Below are 14157 nucleotides of genomic sequence, written 5' to 3'. Positions count from 1 at the left end.
CTAGCTCCGCCTTTAGCCAACCGACCGGATCCTTAGTCAGCATTTTCCTCCCCAACGACGCCGATGAAGCCGTGCGTAAGCCAGGCAGCGATTTCGACGGCGCGAAGAGACCACAAAATAAATAGTCGGTCGAATACTGATCAGAACGAAACGCACTCGGCTTTTGCTTCGAGGCCTGAGAGGGGCTCTGGCATTGAGTTCTTAATCTGCGACGGGGCCAAAACCGTGAGCAAAAGTTCCGTCTGGTTTCGTAGCTGACTCCGGGTCTCATCTCAATTACCTACCTTCACCGACCGCATCCCATGTTGCCTCGACGGCGACCACTAAGGAATGTAGGTACATCTTACCGAACCCATCCGTGCGACCCGAGTTCTCGGAGTTCTGGGCGGCACTGGGATGGTCGCCATCACGTGTTTCACAGGAAACCTCAGCGTAGAGGCTTCCGCGATTCCTGGAGGTGTTGCATCGAGCGTGCGCGCGGGCGTTTCTCGGAATGATGCCACGAAAAAAAGCGCTCCCGAGCGGGAAGAGCCCTGCTCTCGCCCGTCCGATCCACGCTCGCGTGGACGGAGGATAGGTACATTGTATTTATGCTTTCAGAACATGAAGTGATTGGACGAGTCGTATGTGAGCTCCATTCTGGTCTCTCTGTACACGGATATTCGTTTCGGAGTTGATGGAACGACTCGTAGCATCTCCAGGAGTCGGATATTTCGTTCGCGGTTCATTTCTGGCGCTGGCTCCTGTTGGGAATGCCTCCGTGAGCCGGAATGGCTGAGCGAGGGACGTCAATGGCTCCCTGCAGATCAGATGTAGTCCATAAGAGAATGAGGATCGCTCGTGTAATGAGGGCAGAAGCATTCGGTACGGGAGTTCCGCTTGTGACGGGACTCCGAAGTGCAAGCAGAGGTCCTGTGCCGCGCCACGAACCCGGGCATAGCCCTCCCAATTAGAGAATAGTTTCCAAACTTGATGCGTCAATCGTTTCCTAGGGCATAGAGGGCTTGGAGGAGGCGCCCACCTCACCCCCCGAGGACGTGCCTCAGCAACATCGAATGATGATACTTCATCTATCGATCGTTTGCTCTGGCTCAACGAGGAGCTTCATTTCATTTCTCCTTTTCGGAGATAACAGATGCTCCTCCTTCCCCCTTCGCCCCTTCCTCAGAAAGCAGACCCAATTGCGCTCGCGAATCCCTTTCCAACTCTTACGGTGTGGAGGTCCTCGACAGGAGGGTCGGAGGAGAAGAGGGAAAGAAAATCGACCCCTACATGCGGGACGGGACGGAAGAATCACTTTGAAAACTTTTTGTATGTGAGTAATTTTTTTTACCGATCATGTAGTGTATTCTACATTATTTCTGCCTTCTACTACGCGGGAGGAGCACGGAGAAGTTTTTACGATCAGCTCATTGGCAATCCCTCTGAGCGTCAGCCTACGGAGAGAGAGAGAACTCGAGTCCTTTACTCGTGACGAAGATATTCTCGTCAGCTCCACTAAGGGCACCAATCTATCCAGTGAGTGCTCCCACGGAATCCCCCCGCCATCCCGCAAATCATCTGGTTCACAATTGGAGCGACCATCCTCTTCTCCACGAAGGAATCAATCAAGATTTAGACAATCCTTAGCTCCGCGCCAAGCTCCAAATACCTCGAATTCAATCGAGAAAGAGTCGTTTGATTCCTGGAAAGCAAGTCGGCCCTCTTAGGGAGCACGCGGTCCCATGCCTAGCTTGCGTGGGGTATCAGGGTATTTTTATTCTCTAAGCGGAAGCACGACTTTGAGGGGAGACGATATTCGGTTCTAATTTCCCCAGGTCTACATCATCTGGATGCAAGGAGAAGAAGAGGCTGTAGATAGATTCATAACACCGTCGTCAGATGCGAGCCTGTGGCCTGTGAATGTCTCCCGGTCAATCACGGAGGATCCATTCTTCAACCGTTACATCAGGTACGTTCGGCTCGATGCACGGGAGATGTTCTCAGCCGAATTCATTGAGGGGCTGACGTGAACCATCATCATCCGAATCGATGGAACTTATTTCAGGGACAGAGCCGATTGAGTTCACGGATCGAAGCTCCTCTTCGCGCGAAAGTTCCGTGGATTTTGTCTTTCGGGCTCGATCATTCGCTAGTGGAACGGTCTCTCGGGTGTGGGCTGAATTCCTTCTCCTATGCCACGGGTTCGCGCCATAAGACTATCATTGTGGGCCGAAGACGAGCAGAGAGGAGCAGAGAGGAGTGGAGCTTCTCGTGGAGCTACTCGCGATCGCTCTCTTTGTCCAGCCATTAGGTGATCCTTCGAGGAAGAATCATCAAAACCTTTCTGAGAGAGCCTCATCGTTCGATAGATCTATCGCGCAGCGCACTGAGCCCTCTCTGAATGAGGGACTTGAGGTGTGAATAGTCGTGCATAAATGACAAGAGAATGCGGAGCGTTCTTTTGCTTCTCTTGGTTGGACGCGTTCGATGCGGCGCGAATCTGAGAACATTAGGCATCCCTCACCGCGAACTCCGTCCCTGTTTTCCACCCATTCATAAGCGGGCCTAAAAAATCGTCCCCCTGCAGACTGCCAAAGCATTGGACCATACATCCGATTTTCGCTGTCCATTCCACTTCTCTCGGGCGCTGGATGAACCATGAAGAAATGGCACTCGAAAAGCTCCGAAGATCGAGCTCCCCGATCGACGTAAGATATCCCAGACCAGTTCTCGGCAACGTAGACGGCGGGAAAAACTTCGACTTCCTCTCGGTAGCGAATTACTTACAGGTCTCAGATTGGGAAGCTGATGCATGGATGACATCGACGAGCCAGTGCCCTCTATTTGCATTTGTCGATAGTGCGCTCCTGGACATGTCTACTTCGCGGTTTCTCACGCGATCGACGTTGGCTGCTAATTAGCCCCTGAGATTCGTAAGAGATCTGGAGCTTTATCCTGAAAGAAAGTCCTAGGCTCTGCTGAATCGTTTGCTGATTACTTTCTCCTCGGAATCGTGGGCATTCCGATCGCACGCTGTCCCAGCAGAACGTCCGCGAAGTCTGCAAAGCGATTCGCGAGAAGATACAAGTCGGAGTCATCGTACGAGAAGGTATCTACGGGACCAGCAAGGTCCGAGGGAAAATCCCGAGCATTTGAGGGGTCAACGAAGAACGATCTCCATTCGTTGCTTTCTCCTGGAGCCGGGATCGATTCGAGAGTCGACTGCACAAGAAAATCCAGCGTTGGAACATTTTTCATTCCATAACTCCCATAAATCTCGAGTCTTTCAACAAAATCATGGGCGACCCCGACACCCGACACCCGACACCCCGATCTTCGGCTTACGCACTGGCCCATAGGATACGAAAACGGCATTTCCGAATCTCCCCGGAGAATGAGACTGTAGGTGGAGGTTTAAGTGAACTTGACTTAGTCGCGACGTGGAAGGCTGCGGCAGGAATGAATCCTCCGGAGATCGGTCACACATTGCCCAGCACAATCACAGCCGCTCGCTGTCGTTTGAAAGTCGAGCTCCCTATTGACAGGTATCGAAGAGCGCAGGGAAGATCCGCAGCCTGGGAACCTCGAGTTCCAACCCGGTACCGGTGGAACGTACACTAAAGGGAGCAACGATAAAACCTGCGATGAATGAGGTTGAATGCCATCCCTCCCATGCTCGAAAGAATCAGAAAATCCTCTATGAGGAGCGCGGGATCCAGCTGACTGCATGTTGTCCTCTGGGATCGCCAGACGGGCGATGGTCACTTTCCTGAGCTACAGTCATTGTTTCTTCTCGATGCTCCGAAGGCCCTGAGCTAGGACAGTGAAAAGCCTGCCGGCTGCCGGTGATCTGTGATCTTCACAGAATCGCCACTCACCAACCGTCGCTGGCGAACGCCGCTCCTCGACTGCTAAAAATGCAGCGAATCGCAACCAGGAACGGCAGAACATCTGCCGCGATCTTCTCGCGGTTCCAGATTGAGAAAGGCGATGGATGAAGTCCAGAGTCTGCCACCCCAGGGAGTATATAGGCAAATCTCGACATGTCTGAGGAAGCGATTAAAATCTTTCTTCAGAGAGAAATTGATCCGTGTGGTCGCTCAACAGGTTCGGGCCGGATGCAGGGTTCGGAAGTTCTGTCGTCTTTATCGAATGGAGGGGAATTTTGTATTTTCTGTAGAATGACAAAACGGGTGTATTCTATCCACTCGTCGAAACCCGCGCCGTTGAGCGAACTCAATGGACGTATAAATCACATTGATCATCCGGAGATATGGGGAAAGTCTCCGTGGAGATCAACACATGGGAACCAGTAATCGAATTCGATTCCCTCCCCTTGAGAGACTTCTCCGACGCGGCGATCGGGAAAACGCGAAAAAGGGCCGTGGACAGGTCCTTAGCGAGCCAGTGGAGTAGCGGGTGGCCTTCACGTTGCTTGCGCGAGTCGCGCACCGTGGAATAAAGCCAACGGCAAGCGACACCAAGTCGGCAGAGGCGCGCTCGCCGTCAGCCAACGTCTTTCGGCATACCACTCATAGACACCGTCCTCCAACGTTCTCATCAGGTGTGTACAGCTGAATAGCTCTAGAAGTTTTTGGCGCTTCCCAGGGCATCTCAGGATTTCAATCTGGAACCAAGTCTGCCGGTCAACTGTTCTATCCCATGTGCTCTAGAATAGGAGAATCTTTTCTCGGAAAATGAGCCGCGGGCGCGACCGTCTGCTTTTTCCACCACGTCACGCGTCGCCGCTCCTTTTTGCGCACATTCCGTCAATTTACCGGTTTTCCTAAGAGACCGGTTGGTGGGATAGGGATATCCTTTCGTGGATTTTCGTGTGCACCAGGCCCAGAAATCAACGAGGCCTTCCTCCTCTCCATGGTTTCCTGAGAAATCGGAGTCTCCCCAATCGTTTGTGAAGAAATCATACTCGTAAATCGCTTGGAACAGCATTGACGGAGGAGTTTTTCTTCTTTATGAAGCTTGACGCGGATGCTCCTACTAATAGGGCCTGCAGACGCTCCTCCACAAGTGATACATTCGATAAGATTCTCATCTACGGCGTGTGCCTCTGCGGGTTCGTGAGATCACAAGCCCTCGCTGGGTAACATGCTCCGTTCGATTCGAACTCTCTATAGGTGGAGGATAAACTTAATCCTTCGAGGTAACACCCTCCCAGCTCTGGGGAGATAAATTGGTCCCGAAGCTCAATAGCTTCCTTATTCCAGTCCACTGCGACGCTCGGTAACTTCGAAGATGCCGCTCCAACAAGCCCCGAAAATCAAGCTGTCCGATGGCCATGAGATGCCCATCCTGGGTCTAGGAACGTGGAAAGTAAGGGGAAAATTTCAATTTTGGAAAGGATTGTCGGATTACCTGTTTATGCCCCCGATCTGAAGGCCCAGTCACATCGATGAACGGGAGAATAGTCCGAGTTTTTTCTCCGCAGTCCGCTCCTGGGGATGTGTACAAAGCGGTCTCCCATGCGATCGACGTTGGTTACCGGTGAGTCCTCGGCAAACTTAGTATTTCAAGTAGAGCTTGAAGTTCGAGATATCAATATATTTGTAGGTTCTACCTGATCAGTGCTCTTGGGGAGGCTTGAATCAAATCGCGGAGTGTCTAACTATTATCCGAATCTGCAGGCATTTCGATTGCGCTCTAGCCTACCAAAATGAGCATGAGGTGGGCAAAGCCATCCGCGAGAAGGTCCATGCCGGAGTCATTAGGCGGGAGGATATCTTCGTGACTAGCAAGGTACCGGAGAGCGTTGAGGAAAGAACCGGAGGGGTCGAGGTTTCGGAATGAAGGCATTATCTTCTATCGGTAGCGTGTACATGAGGGGTGGAGTTTATTTGAGCTCCAACGTAAATTCCAGTGCTGGAACACCTTCCATTCCAAAGAGCGTGTGATCGAGTCGTTCAACAAGACAATGGGTGACCTCGACATCGGATACCTTGATCTCTGGCTGATGCATTGGCCCATGGGATATGAAGAAGGAGGCCCGATTTTCCCCTTGAACGAGGATAAGACGACGAGGATTAGCGACGTAGACTTTGTCGAGACATGGAAGGCCATGGAAGAGGTAAATCCTTCCAAGTTCGATAACTCTATTTTGACCCAGACAAAGACCCTAGAATCAAGTTTGCTGGCTCTTGGCTTGACGCTTGAGCCGTTCGTTGACAGGTTTCGAAGAGCACTGGGAAGATCCGCAGCCTCGGACTCTCGAACTTCAACTCGGAGCAGGTAGAACGTATCCTCAAGGAAGCTACGATCAAACCTGTGATGAACCAGGTCGAATGCCATCCGTACCTCATCCAGAAGAAACTCAAAGCCTTCTGCGAAGAGCGCGGTATCAAAATCACGGCTTATTGCCCCCTGGGATCGCCTGACAGGGCTTGGTGAGTTTCAAGCTACTGCTGCGATTTCCCCGTCGATGCTCAAAGTTCCCCTTTCGCCGAATCCATTCGATAAATGGAATTATTATCACCGCGATCCTTACAGGGCTACCGCCGATGAGCCACCGCTTCTGGAGCACCCGAAAATCAAGGAGATCGGTGCCAAGTACGGCAAAACCTCCGCTGCGGTCCTCCTGTGCTTCCAGATCGATCGGGGTGTCGTTGTCATTCCGAAGTCTGTAACTCCAGCGCGAATTGAGGCAAATCTGAATGTTTTCGATTTCAAGTTGACCGACGAGGACATCAAAACACTGGAGGAGTTCGACCGTGGCTACCGATTCTGTTCACTTGCGAACATCAAACATCACAAGTACTATCCGTTCAGCATCGAATTTTAGGTGCGATCTGATTTCCGCTGATCGACTCGACCTCAAAAGGAAATCTGGAGAAACTGGAACAGAAGATTCTTTGCAATTTATCGCGTTGTCATGAACTTTCAATCGGTTTAATATATTCTTCAGGACAGAAATCGTGTGTTTTTTGCATGGTGGATTCATCTTTGAGATGGGAGAGATCTGTGAAGTCTGAACCGGGGAACGCTGCAGGTTCCTGAGAGTCCTGCCCTGTGATTTTCTTGGGGATTGCTGTAATAAGGACCGACGGGAAGAAAAGAAAGTGGGGTATAGTTTTATACGCTCATTGATGGGGCAATGAGCGAGACATTTCGCGAAGCGACTTTATTTCTGAAAGAAACTGGAGGGGGCGACGGCGACATCATGTGACAGGATATATCGTCTACCCGGGGTCCCTAATATCCGGCCCCTTCGTCGACTGAGAGGAAACGGCGCCGGCGCCAGCATGCCGAGCACCGAAGCAGAGCGAGTTGAGAAAATCCGCGCCCCTTGTAATCTCTCGTGGAGGCGAGGATAACGAGCTGCGGGTAGCCCCATTAAAGCTCACACACAAGCGCCTCCTTCGCAGCAAGGAGAGGCTGTTCCGAGGTGCTACTCGAAGAAGGTCGAAATCCCTCGCATCGAGCTCAGCGTCAGATAACGAAAATCAGCGACGGAGACAGATGAGAAGAATCGTACTCGACTGGCTCTGCTTTTTTTGCGGAAGCTATCGATAAGTGCTGTCCGAATGCCTCTTCTCGGGTCGGCTGACTGTCTGTGAACTGGGGGAGAACTCTTCCGTACCGTGTCATGCGAAGTATCAGACCGTTGTCAGACCTCGGTCATCACGGCTACCCCTTTCGTCAGCCTCCTCGGCGATTCATCTGTGCCGCCCCGGCATACCGGGAACGTCTTCGGAATTCTCACGGGAAGAGATTATCGGGTTCAAAGGATCATTCGGGGAGCTGTAGAGCTAGCAGAGATTCTCGCCAAACTCAATCGATACTCAATCCTTCTCGGAATATCAAATTTCCTACGATCGAGGACCACTAGTGATTACTGATTGCTAATTCCGATGAGATGTCGATCATATCCCCTTCGTGACGTTTGAGCGTCAGATGGCGTCCGATTTCAGATCAGCTCGGCGCTACCGGAGAGCGGCGAGGGAAATGCCGTATACACAGAGAATTCAGCGGCACTGCATGTGGCGTCTGACTAGAGTCAAGAGAACAATGACACGGGTTGCAATGTAGTGTATAAACAACAAACCGTCGCTTAACTGTAGCATGGTTTTATCGCGGCTTAGCGATTTGCACTCGATGAACGGAGCGATAAACAGCACTCGATCGATACGCTCGCGAAGAGGCAGACCGTGAGGCTTAGAGGTCCCCGGAAAGGCGAAATCCACTCCAGTTGGGAGGACATCAGCTGTGTGTAGGAGACGCTAGCTTTCATTCAACCAGGTCAGTGGACAGATCTAAGTGAGCCAAACTAGTCAGCTTTGTGAGAGACAGTCACATCAGGTAGTTCAGCTTGCTCTCTCGACGTCTCTGGAGCATCCTTCGGTGTGTCGATGTCAGTCGACGCAATCTGAATTGCCGGAATCGCAATCGAGTCGATCCGGTGGCAAACAGTGAGCCGGCCCACTGACTGCAAAACACACAGATCGACCGATCCCAAGTCCGCCCTTCCGATTGATCGACAGGCCGCTTCACCGGCCAGCCGATATTACGGCCCTCGCCATCGTCGATCGCACCTTCTCGCTGATTGGAAAAAGCGAACGGAAGTCTAGGCGCATTACCATGCCCAGATCGAAACTAATGTCGCTTTGTAACGGCGCCGAGATCCCCGTCCTGGGATTTGGAACCGCCAAGGTTCGTGAGCATAGGGTGGAACGCTTTTCATCTCGATGTCTAAACCGAGCCTTATCCTCCTCCATGCAACTAGTTGTGACCCGCAGAAGCTCCTGCGTATGCAGCATACCAGAGCGGACATCGGGGGACTCCGAAGATCTGCCCCGAGCTTCAAAAGATTTGTATCGTGTGACGTTTTTCATATTGACCTTTAATCGATGATCCTTTTCAGTGCGATGACGTCTATACGGCAATCTGTACAGCCATCGATGCCGGCTATCGCCATCTGGATACTGCCTATGTGTACCACAACGAAGCAGAGATCGGTCGCGCGCTCGGAGATAAAATTCGCGCCGGCGTTATCACACGGGAAGATCTGTGGATCACGACTAAAGTGAGTCTTTACAGAAGGCGGAGGGCCATATACATATATCCTATATATAGCCTGAATGATCTAAGGCGCTGTCACGGAAATTCGCGATTCGATTGTCAGAACTGGAAGAGGAGACTGAAACAGTAATTTTCGACAGCTATGGAATTCGTATCATCGATCGGAGCAAGTTGAAGAATGCCTACAGAGATCTCTGATTGCTCTGGGTGTTGATTACGTGGATCTGTACCTTGTACATTGGCCGATCGCATTCCGAGAGGGACATGAAGGACTTCCACAAGATGGACCTCCAATAACGACCGATGTCGACTACATCGACACCTGGCGAGGCATGGAAGAAGTGAGTGGCAAGCGGCGACTTCATGGCACTTCCGATCGCACGAGTCGAGAGGATACGAGTTTTCGGAAGAGAGAAAGTCGCACTAGTTTAAGACACGCTTGCTGTCAGTTCGATTCTCTCGAGTTCCCCCCTCCCCGATTATAGGTCTACATGGAGGGGAAAGCTCGGAACATCGGGGTCTCTAATTTCAACAGTGAGCAGATCGATCGGCTCCTGGTCAACTGTGATATCCGTCCTCTGGTTAATCAAGTCGAGGCAAACGTTCACTTAAACCAGGAGAAGCTCCGCTCGTTCTGTGGTCAGAGGGGAGTCTCGCTCACGGCGTACAGTCCGCTGGGTTCTCCCGGCTACAAGCGGTGGGTTCATGGATGTTCAGATTATTCCGTAGGAAAGAAAGGAAGGGATGGACATCGCTGAAGTGGAGCTCTTGACGAGAAAAGCCGCACTGACATGAGCCAACTCCTTGCAGCAATCAAAACGGTCCAAAACCCCTCGAAAACCCTGTTGTGGCTTCACTCGCCTTGAAATATTCTAAAACTCCCGCCCAAATTCTGCTCCGGTTCCTAATTCAGCGAGGGATCAGCTCGATTCCGAAGAGCTCGGCGGCCGAAAGAATCAAAGAGAACATAGATGTGTTCGACTTCAACATCGACCCGGAAGACATGCGACAGCTGATGGCTCTCGATCTCGGCTACCGACGTTTCTGCGCAGATAATCTCAGAGAGCACAAGTTTTATCCATTTGCGACCGAATTCTAGCTCGCTCTCGTATTTGTCATCGAATCATGCGATCTTAGAGATTACTCCTCACGTGGATGCCGATAAATAGTGTCGCAGAACTCCGCGACACGTTTTTTTATTAAGTATATAGTTCACAGTTCACAACTCGAAATGGATGAAGTGTCTTCCACCTTCACAATCGGCCTATCAAGCAGCCGGTACCTCGCCGGTACGAGGATCCGATTGATCCCGTAAAATACAAAGGTTCACGACGATGTATATTGCACAAGAATTCGGAAAACCCACCCGAATCGATCTAAATATATATACATACAGACACACAGGACAGTGTTCAAGACGGGATCTTCCGATGAGGTTGATCCGTAATTGAACCTCGTCTCGTCCTGTCTATTTCTACCGGTAGCGCTCATGTCTCTGATCTTTTTTTCGGAGAGCTCATGAATTAAATGGTAACCCATATTCGCTGCCTCCTGCGATCGCTCAGTCTACATTTTCCCAAGAATCTCCTCGAGGCAAAATACAAATTCCTGTAAAACGCAGTAGGTCTCGGTAAAGCTATAGCTGCTGATGTCACACGCATACCGGGAGAACCCGACGAATCAGTGATCCACCGAGACTCACGATCGATAGCATGCCAGACATGGGCTGCGAAAAAGAGCGAGAAGGAGATTCCGCATTCCTCGGGAATTCCCGATGTCTGGACAGACTCTCTTGACGCGCGTCCCTTTCCCCCAAGAGATCTGAGGAATACTGGTCTCGACAATTTTTCAGTATTTCAGAAGCACAAAGTCTTTCAAAGTTCGTGGAAGTATCAAACGCTCGACCGCGCTTGGCAAGTGGGAAGATCCTAGAGATTTGCGTATCGCGAAACGCGAAAGATTTTGGAGAGAACGCGCGTTCGAACAGATATCGCTCAGTCTCGCCGAAAGTTTCACGTCTCTGGCGAGGAGATTGGGCAATTGCATGACTCCGGGCTTATCCCTCCGTGTACTTCGAACCTCGACATGACCTGTGGATAGAACAGAATATGAAATCCGTTGCCGAGTCGGAGAACCGCAGGTTCCTTCGAAGAGAAATCGATGATTTTCTCTCATTTACCCATTGCCCTCATCACATAGTCGAAGCATGTTTCATCCTCGGGTGTATACAAGCCGGCTGCCAGAAGAATGGCTAATCTGGTGATCGGCAACATTCTAGCATGTGAGATGATATCTGGCAGTGCATTGTATTCGAGCAAAACTCGGACGCTCTCGAAATTCCCTTTCATTGCGGCCCAGTTCAAGGGCGTGTCATTGTTGACATCCCGGGCATTGACATTCGCTCTACACTGCAGGAGCAATCTACAAGAAATAGACGTCGGTTTCCATTCTTCATGAAAAAGTATCCGTGACTGATGTCTGACGAAGTTCTCGCGAGTCTGACGAACGCATTAGAAACCCACCTGCAGCATTCAGCCCTGTTCCGAAAGGCCGCCCAATGGAGCGGGGTATTCTCGTTTAGATCCTGCATTTCAGTCTTCGCACCCGCCAGAAGCAGGAGCTTTACGCATTGCGCGCTTTTCTCGACCGCGTGGTGCAATGGCGCTCTGTGGAATCCGTCGAGCTGGTTCACCTTGAAATGGACCGGAGACATTGTGTTGTATGATGTCCATGAGAGCAGATCATGGGGGAGACTTCCGAGCTGGATCTCAATTTTCTAACATTGGTGCTGTATCCCGGGTTGCAGAATAGATCGTGACGAGACTCCGATCGAGCGATCTCGATGGCGAGCAGCCCCAGAGTATGGAGGTGCCACGCCGTACTCGAGAGAAACTTACGTCAGCTCCCCACCGTAGTAGTGTAGAAACGATATCGGCTTTTGCCATCATACACGCACAATGAATTGGGAGAAAGGTTCCGTAGGGGCGGTTCACGTCCGCCCCCTGTCGAAGGAGGTCTTCAATGTCTTCGCGTTCCCCATCTTCTGCAGAGTGAGCAATAATCAAGGTTAGACTTCAGCGACGAGGAGCTTACACCTTTCGCAAGCGACAGCGCTCCCCATAGCGGTTCCGCTCACCTATTGTGGCACACGGAGTTACCACACCGATGGCATACATGAGCCTCTGGGATAACGTGTATGATCTTTGAACACCTTCCATGAGATACCACATGATCGTACGCTGAAGTCACTTCGATTCAAATCAGTTCCATTAGGACTCCAGAGATAGAACACGAGTAGCAAGTTCCCTCGCCCTTGGTGCTTCTTGGAGAAAAATCATTTCACCGCGAAACTCCCAATTCTCGGTGCTTCGTGCATACATCCACGAAGGCTGCAATATTCGACGTGAATCACAGCTGTTATTCGAGCGAGCAGACACGATCGTTGGCCGGACGCCATGTATCCCTTGTCTGGCTCCACATGATAAGTCTCGCCGCGTACTACTGCGGAAGAGGCAAATCTATGCGGCCTGGGTTCACTTTCGAGAGGAGAGGAGTAGAGTGCGAAGAGTCTCCGCGAGCCTCAGCTGTTCAAAGCGATATCAGGGTACGTCAGTCAGAGTTCTTGCGACGCATTCCGGCGGCGATATCAGGAGGATCCTTTCCGTTGTGTACGCGGTCGGACCGGTTCGAAGAACCTCACTCTGAGACTGTCACTCGTTTTGACAGGAAAAAGGAAGATTTCCGAGGTTTCCGAACGCGCGTCTCAACTCCGACTCTGTAGTCAGCTGGCCGGAGCCATGTTGGGAAGCCGTGGGGAGAGGGCACCCACATCATCGGCTGTCGACAGAGAGAGAGAGCTTGAGTCTAGCCCAGCCGCTCTACCTGACCATCCCGTCCGCGTCCGTAGATCAGGAGAGACACAGATAGCATCAGAGTGGTCGGCGACACGGCTGTTTGGATCTTCACGCGAATTACAACCGTCTTTTCCAGATGATCCGAGGGGGCCGTGCTTCAGTAAAGGGTTTGCGACGCCATTGGACGGGAGAACTCGGGTCTTCCGGAAGGACGCCTCATCCAGATGAAAGAAGCGCGATTTCCGCGGTCGCAAGTCCCAGTGTCGAGAGTATTTTCACAATAGCTCTGGATGTCGATGTTCAGCTCCAGATCTTGCTTGCCTCGTTTCGCTTCGGCCGACATTTTTGACTCAAGCGCGCTCGAGCTCTCGTACTGGTAATGGAGACTGGAGCTGGAGACTACGGAGACCGTGGTCGGTTCAGACTGCCAGAGGTCGACACTGGGACCAGACTGGGTAACCCCCGGGTGATGGAGAAGTCTCCGCATATGCACGGCGGCATATTGTGGAACAATTCTTCGATTGCGACTGACATACCACAATGAATGATACTGTCGGGAACCCTTCGGTCTACCCATGCTCAGTAAAAGCTCGCTTGGCACAGGATCAACTTCCGAAATGGCATCTCGTCGCGCCCGCTTCACGTCTCGAGACTCGAGAACCGACAAGACCAATGGGAGACCCAGAAGAGAGGATACGGACTCGTCTTCTCTTCGCCCAGTCTCATTTGGACTCATCCTTTCGGAGAGAATAGAGTATGAGGATTGCTCGTCGGCTAGGATATATCCTGCTCCCTCGGGGAATCGCCCTTAGCCAAATTTTCGGCACCAAGCCTGTCTCCTCGGTATGCATACGACGATGAAGACAGCCCAGACGAGGCTCGACGGTTTCCTCCTAGCGGGAGAGGCGTTAGCAGGCATTCATTCGGGAATTGGCTTCCCGTGAGGGGGATAATGAACATGCGCTTGTCTTTGGTGTTGGAATAGCTCCGCGATGTGTACGTGCATCCCTCGGGGGCCAAACGTAGGAGTGAGGAAGGCTTGCGTACTCGTTCTTTGAAAACAGGTAAGATAATTGTCACGAGACAACGTCATCCAATGGTGTCATCCAAATCGTGCCGTCATCCTCGAAAAAAGAGGAAGTGTGTACGGGCTCAGATTCGACTCACTCAGATTCCCAATGAAGAACTCGGCGCGCCGGCTCCGGTGCACCTTCCGCTCCGGATGTCGCCTCCTCACGTTCTAGTGTCGGAGCAAAGCATCGCTGCGGATCCGTGTTCCCCCGGAAGATGT

The 14157-nt window shown here is 51.6% G+C and overlaps 3 protein-coding genes across 3 annotated transcripts; 2 read left to right on the top strand and 1 right to left on the bottom strand.

The window, feature by feature from the left end:
• Positions 1–4392: 4392 nt before the first annotated feature.
• On the top strand, positions 4393–6906 carry LOC100903461 (aldo-keto reductase family 1 member B1). The gene is made up of 7 exons (XM_003743291.1): positions 4393–4546; positions 5208–5313; positions 5429–5484; positions 5625–5736; positions 5858–6064; positions 6166–6380; positions 6484–6906. The coding sequence occupies exons 2-7, from the start codon at positions 5236–5238 to the stop codon at positions 6773–6775; spliced, it is 960 nt and encodes a 319-aa protein (XP_003743339.1). The 5' UTR covers positions 4393–4546; positions 5208–5235; the 3' UTR covers positions 6776–6906.
• Positions 6907–8589: 1683 nt separating this feature from the next.
• LOC100903838 (1,5-anhydro-D-fructose reductase) lies at positions 8590–10160 on the top strand. Its single transcript, XM_029111491.1, has 5 exons — positions 8590–8643; positions 8855–9016; positions 9153–9353; positions 9498–9713; positions 9809–10160. Exons 1-5 carry the CDS (start codon positions 8590–8592, stop codon positions 10109–10111), a joined length of 936 nt encoding a protein of 311 aa, XP_028967324.1. The 3' UTR covers positions 10112–10160.
• Positions 10161–10174: 14 nt separating this feature from the next.
• LOC100903986 (ankyrin repeat and SOCS box protein 8) lies at positions 10175–12242 on the bottom strand. Its single transcript, XM_029111492.1, has 5 exons — positions 12149–12242; positions 11910–12052; positions 11535–11704; positions 11192–11433; positions 10175–11102 (listed from the first exon to the last, which is right to left on the bottom strand). The coding sequence occupies exons 1-5, from the start codon at positions 12240–12242 to the stop codon at positions 10861–10863; spliced, it is 891 nt and encodes a 296-aa protein (XP_028967325.1). The 3' UTR covers positions 10175–10860.
• Between the last annotated feature and the right edge of the window lie 1915 nt (positions 12243–14157).

Source organism: Galendromus occidentalis, unplaced genomic scaffold (assembly GCF_000255335.2).
Source record: "Galendromus occidentalis unplaced genomic scaffold, Mocc_1.1 scf7180000077442, whole genome shotgun sequence".
NCBI lineage: Eukaryota > Metazoa > Arthropoda > Arachnida > Mesostigmata > Phytoseiidae > Galendromus > Galendromus occidentalis.
This window is presented reverse-complemented; position numbering and strand designations above follow the sequence as displayed.